Source organism: Drosophila nasuta, chromosome X, assembly GCF_023558535.2.
Source record: "Drosophila nasuta strain 15112-1781.00 chromosome X, ASM2355853v1, whole genome shotgun sequence".
In the NCBI taxonomy this organism is placed as follows: domain Eukaryota; kingdom Metazoa; phylum Arthropoda; class Insecta; order Diptera; family Drosophilidae; genus Drosophila; species Drosophila nasuta.
Window position 1 is genome coordinate 21,030,456 of NC_083459.1, and position 6,607 is coordinate 21,037,062.

General features: G+C 38.2%; 1 protein-coding gene across 4 annotated transcripts in view; it reads left to right on the forward strand.

The window, feature by feature from the left end:
• Window positions 1-6,210, forward strand: part of LOC132796769 (runt-related transcription factor 2) — a 52,783-nt gene extending 46,573 nt beyond the window's left edge. For 2 of the 4 annotated variants that reach the window (XM_060808043.1, XM_060808044.1), the window contains exons 5-6: window positions 2,655-2,873; window positions 4,918-6,210. In XM_060808043.1, coding sequence (XP_060664026.1) covers window positions 2,655-2,873; window positions 4,918-5,951 — 1,253 coding nt within the window. In that variant the 3' untranslated portion in view covers window positions 5,952-6,210. The remainder of the gene's footprint in view (window positions 1-2,654; window positions 2,874-4,917) is intronic. The other 2 variants (XM_060808045.1, XM_060808046.1) reach the window with 1 other exon arrangement.
• The last annotated feature ends 397 nt before the right edge of the window (window positions 6,211-6,607 follow it).

Below are 6,607 nucleotides of genomic sequence, written 5' to 3' on the forward strand. Positions count from 1 at the left end.
ATTTGCCTCGCTGTATTTCAATCTATTGCTGATGCCCATTTATAAAAATATACATACAAGTATATACAAAGATATATACAATATGTGTACATGATATATAATGATTACTGGAAGCGTCTGTTGTCACTGATTACCCATAATTTAATTGTAAATATGCAAAAAGCAAAATAACCTGAATTATTTATTAACAAATTTTATTGACAGTCGCTGCTTGACTTAATTACTGGCATATATTTTATTAATTTCGAGCAAAATAAAATACACACACATAAATAAACAAATTGAGACTCCACGCACAAACACACACACACAGTGGGGAGTGCTTCATAGCAAGATACCTCATAAACAGCTAGAGTAAAGAATGTTTGATTTATGCAGTTCTAATAATTGATACTAATGGGTACACAAAATTAGGTGAAGGATTTAAACTCTCTTGGCTAAAATATGTTATGGAAATAGTTCATCATAAGTTACAAAAGTGCTGGAAATGAATGTCATGACATTCGACTGGCATTCATAAATGAAAGTTGAGCTAGATTAATTGTACAAAATATTTTAATGAAAAACATAACAGTTCTTAATTCAACAATATCTCTCTCTAGCCTTCCCAAACTATTATATGTAACAATGCCAGCCTGTTACAATATTAATATTTTGATTTCAATATCAATCAGATAGATTGAAAAAAATACATACAAATGAAATAAAATATTATATATTGAAAGAAGTCATAATAAAACTTTCTTCAGATATTGCTTTATTACAGTATTAGAGTATTTAGGGGAAACACAAAAACTTTCTGTAGCCTCAATCTCATACAGATATTTTTCTTGGCTACATTTATCAGAGAACAAGTAGTTTATTTAGGGAAATTTTATATGAACTTTATTATGTTTAATTTTAAAGAGTTTAAGGTTTAAAATATACTTTTTTCATTATAAGAAGACTTGTTTTATAGTACAAAGAAAACAAAAGTTTAGGGTTATTTGTTATTTTCTACCAAAATATTCATTATACGAAGAATGTAAAGTTTTGTAGAGAAACAATTATTTTTTTTATTTTACATTTTCATTTACATGTATATTATTTTGAATGGTTGCTTAGGTGAAACTAATGTAAATATAAATACTTTTTCCTCTACGAAATAATACATTTTTCATTGAATGAACACGTTCTTAATGTATGAATATTCAATTTAAAAATACCAAATAAGTGTAAATTATTTGATGTTTTCTAATTTAATATTAATTTAAAAACAAAGACATGCTTATGTAGTGGAACAATTATTTACATGTACATTATTTCTATTTCAACATACATTTATAAAATAAAGTAAGATTTTGTTGAGAACAAAGTATTAACATTAACATTATTTATACTTAAGCATTCAATTAAAGAATTATGTAAGGACCGTTATAAAAGACATTCTTATGAAAAAAGTATTTGAAAAAACTTCAGAAATAGCGTCTGCAAATATTTCAAATATGTAAAACAGTTTTATTCTGAATAGCGTAACACAGATTGTTAGACTTCTCACGCTTTTTGACAGCCAAAGACATTCGAGATATTAAAAACAGAAAGTCTTATTTTGAAATAATATTGTATAGGGTTGTATTTAGGGTCGGAGGCTGGGAGAAAAGAAGCCGCAATTGGGGATTGGCTTTTGCGAAATGTATAAACATTTTGAGCTTTCAATTTCTTGTGAATAATTCAGTAACATAATATGCGCAGATAAAGTCAATCGGTGTGACAACAAACATCAAAAAGCAGACCTGCTGCCATCAACAGCAACAACAGCAACAACAGAAACATCAGCGAGAGCAAGGGACAACAGCAACACACACAAAAAAGCAACGTAATTAATGGAGGTAGAAGCATTTAAGCCAATAGCATTAATAAAGCCACCACAAAATCAATATCCGGATACGAAAATGCGCCCGTCGCCTATAAAAACTAATTAATAATTTCCGAATGGGCTATTAATTAAGCCTAATTATCTGTGCATGAGCCAGGACCCGCAACGTGGTCTGTACTTCATCCGAAACTGTTTTTAAATCTCCGCCTCACCCCCGCTTGGGAGCCTAACATTTGGCCATTTTTGGGGCTATCCATTTTACGTTTACATTGAACCATTTTTGGTTCGCATCCGTCTGTCCATCGCATCAGATTTGTTTGTAATTTTTTGTGCTACGGTAAAGTCCCGCATAATGGCCATGATGGGGCTCCAATTAGCGGCCCACACACACACACACACACACACATGTGCCATAAATTTGTCAGTCGGTCAGCAACCAGCAGCAGCAGCAGCTCGAATTTGTGAGGGACACATTTGCAATTATTCCGATGATAATTATACGAACGTGCGCGTGAAACTCCTCTAAATTGAAGTCGACTAACCAAATAGTTTGCAACTTGTAAATCTTTTTGTTTTGTTGCTTTGACTTTGATCGATTTGTTTTGCTGTTAAGTTCTACACAGTCACACACACACACACACATGTCGTATACTTAATACTCGCTGCTTTTTGTCACATTCTTCTCTTTGATTATTTGTTTGCATTTTTTTCTCATCTCCTCACCTCACTAACACCACTAACTGCTACAATCTCTGTAAAAAACCAAACGAAACAAAACAATCGAATACCAACAACAAAGATATGTCCCAATTTGGTTTAGGTGCCAGCAACACGCATTGGGGCTACGGTTCAGCGGCCTCGGCCTATTCACCCTACTTGGCCAGCAGCGGACTCTCATCGTGCACCACTCCGACATCGGCACAGTTTAACAATCCGGCGTTGGGTTTCACCTGCTCATCGAACGATCAGAGCAATAACCAGGACTTTGGAGGCGCCACCAATCGCGACTGTGTGCCAAGTAAGTTCTCATTTTCTCTTTAGTTCATTGTTTTCTTATTTTTGTAGAGCCCTTAAAATTAATATTAAATAAAAAAAAACAATAGGTCACATTATTACTTGAAAATGGAGCTGAAATAGGGTGAACAGTTTGCCCTTCCCTATCATCAGAAATTACTCATTTTGGATCTTCTGTTGATTTAGAAATATTCCTCTTACCGTTTGGCTGGGATTTCTTTAATTTTAGGGACTATCAATTAAGTTCATACTTGTTTGATATCAAAGTCCCAACTTGTATCATTCATCGTTTTCATATTTCGAATTATGGTATTGTAGTTTTTGCTGAACTTTTAATTAAAATATTCAATAGACTAAACAAGCAAATAGGTTCTAATTTTATATATTTCACATTTTATAAATTTTTTTTTGTTTCTTAATACTCAATAGAAAAAATATGATCGAAAATTTTGAAGATGTTTTATTTTTATTAATAACTTATATATTATATTATATTATTATTATATTTCACATTTTTTTATATATATTTTTTTATTGTTTCTTAATACTCAATAGAAAAAATATGAACCCAAATTATAAGGGTGTTTTATTTTATGTTTTTGCTATCAATATTTATCATCAGACGTACCTATAAATAAACATGTTTGGCACTGACAAATATCAGCTGCTTTGTCTACTTAATTCTGTCAGAACATTCGCAAAAATAAATATAAAAAAGATTACTTTCATTTTTACTGCAGTAAAATAAAATAGTTCGCTCAGTTGAACATAAAATGAATCCCTATAAGTTGTTATTAAGCTTCAGTTGATATCATTAGGAAGAATACATATAAATAACTGTGACAAGTTTCGAAAATATACATACAATAAATTGAAAGAACTATTCGAAATAAATGTAATAATTTAACAATTTACGAAATGTATTATGTTCCACACTCAAAATTGTCACAAGAAAAAACAAGTAAGAAAGTTGCAGTCGAGTGTGCTCGACTGTGAGATACCCGCTACCCATTTTTAATAAAGGCAAAATAGTGCGGTATCATTTTCAAAATATACCGAATATACTGCAAAAATACTAAAAATATACCAAATGATATGTTTGGTATATCGATATAGTACACCATTCAAAATATGCCATAGACGGCACAATGTACCAGATTGTCGGCCAAAGCAACTCAGACCCCTAGTAAGTAGGCGCTTTTGCCCATACAAAAGTATTTCTTTAATAACTTCCACAATTTTTATCTGATCGCAACCAAATTTTCAGAAATCATAGTAGAATCACTATAGTAGTTATTATATATACCAAAATTCCGAACTCTAGTTTTAAAATTAGGCTTGTTATTCGATTTTTTTGATTTGCGGGGGCGGAAGTGGGCGGGGCAAAAATTTGAAACAAACTTGATCTGCGTGCAAACATAACAAATGCTGTCGAAAATGCTGTCTATCTTTTATAGTCTCTGAGATGTAGGTGTTCATACGGACGGACGGACAGACGGACAGACACACAGACGGACAGACGGACATGGCTATATCGTCTCGGCTGTTGACGCTGATCAAGAATATATATACTTTATAGGGTCGGATATGCCTCGTTCTACCTGTTACATACATTTCCTGCCAGCACAAAGTTATAATACCCTTCTACCCTATGGGTAGCGGGTATAAAAACTGTAAAGCGTGGCGAAGTTCGTTCAGACACAGCGATGTAGGATATTTCAGCCGGAGTCGGGATATCACTGGACATATACAAAGAAGATGTTCTAGTGTTTCCTTAACTCGTTACATTTCCTACACGGAACTATTCGTGATAGTCAGCCATATACAAGTTAAACATACAAATTTGAAAACAATAAATAAGTCTGTTAAATAAATGTTGTTTCTGTCACATTAATTGCCCAAAAAAATAAATAATTGAAAAATAGTATTTTATTCTTTTGTCAACTACTTACTTGTCAACTACTTAACTTTTACGTTCATTCACAATTTTGAAGTGTAACTTACTAATCCATTATCCTTTTTGCCTTCCTCTCTTGCTATCGCTGCAGTGCTGCCCGACTCAACGGCCAGCGATCTGGACCAGCATCTGAGCAGCCTCGTCGGCTCGACCAGTGGCCAGATGTCGCATCACAGTCTGCTCGGCACCAGCGGCCAGACATCGATCACCTCGACGGTGAACGGAGCCTCGACAGGCAGCGGCGCAACCGGAGCTGGCAGTGCAAGCGGAGCGGGCAGCGGTGCGGGTGCGAATTCGATACTGGTGCCGCGATATCACACCAATGCGAGCAACGAGTACAATGTGCACTCCAGCCAGAATGGACCGCGTAGTCTCAGCGATAGCTCGCAGGCCGAGTCGCCTGTGCAGGAGGATCTGCTGTCGACCAACACACCGAACTTGGGCAGTGGCAGCGGTGCTGGCGGTGGTGCTGGCGGTGGTGGTGCCACCAATGGGGGTGCCACAAATGGCGGCAGCGGTGCAACGGGCGCCTCTTCAAGTGGCGGCGGCGGCTCAGCGGGCGCCTCGGCGGGCGCTGGCAATGCAGCGATGCTGGGCGCCAATCAAAACTTTCCCGGCATTGTGAACCAAGCGCAACACGCCTCCGCCTCGGCCTATGGCGGCGGTGTGGGCGTCGGCGTCGGTGTCGGTGTGGGCGTGGGCGTCGGTGTAGGCGGTGGCCATGGCAGCGGCGCTGGCGCCACAGCCGCCGGCTGCAATGGCTCACTCTATCCGGTGCTGCCAGCGAGTCTGCTCTACTCGCAGCTATATACGGCGGCCAATCAATCGGCGCACGGTTTTCATTCGCACACGCTGCCGTCGCACGCCTCGCCCAATTCGTCGGTGCATGGGGAACTGCAGAGCGTGATGGATCACATTAGCAATGTGGGTGTGCGGCAGCAGCACAACATCATGACTGGTGGGGGGGTGGCGCATCCGGGTGATCTGACGCTGATTGGCAACTGCGGGGCGTCGGTGCGGAATATCGAGGATGGGAACACAAATCGTCAGGTGGCCGCGCTCGCTGCCCATCGCGGCCACCACAATCCAACTGACAATGGGGGCAGCGTGTGGCGGCCATATTGAGGTCAGGTTCTGTGGTGCGGCTCCGCAGTTCTTTAGTGCCATGAGCACGACGAGGGCGTGACAACGGAGAAGCAGCACGGGCAGACACAACAACAACAACAACAACAACAACAACAACAACAACATGGAAATCTGATTGCCAACGAGGCAGAGTTTGGTGGAGTTGGAGGTGGAGGTGGGGCTTACTAACTGTACATTACTGTATATACACAAATACGATTTTAGCGACTTAAGAGATGCAATTTTTTTGGTCAACAACGTGTGTTTTTTTTTTTTGTCTCGATTTTAGTAGAATTTGTTGGGAGTTCTCAAATAACTCAAAACTATATAGTATTTTATTAAACGTACGCGTATAGTCAAATGTTAAGCAAAAAAATTACAAAAATTATCAAGACAGCTAAAAATTGACAGATTTAGCAAATTTTGTGGCACGCAACAAAACTATTTGCTGCGACACAACACTCATAGATATTTTTAACCATACGTAGACAGCATTGGGAACTGCCTTCCAAAGGAGAGTGAGAGAGTGGGAAAGGGAGAGAGAGGGAGAGAGAGGGAGGAATGGCAGTCCCAGGCCCGCGGTATGCCCGAGCCATAAAACTACAGAAACTAGTCATAAACCCTAAAAAAAAAAAAAATAAAGAAAAGAAAAAGAA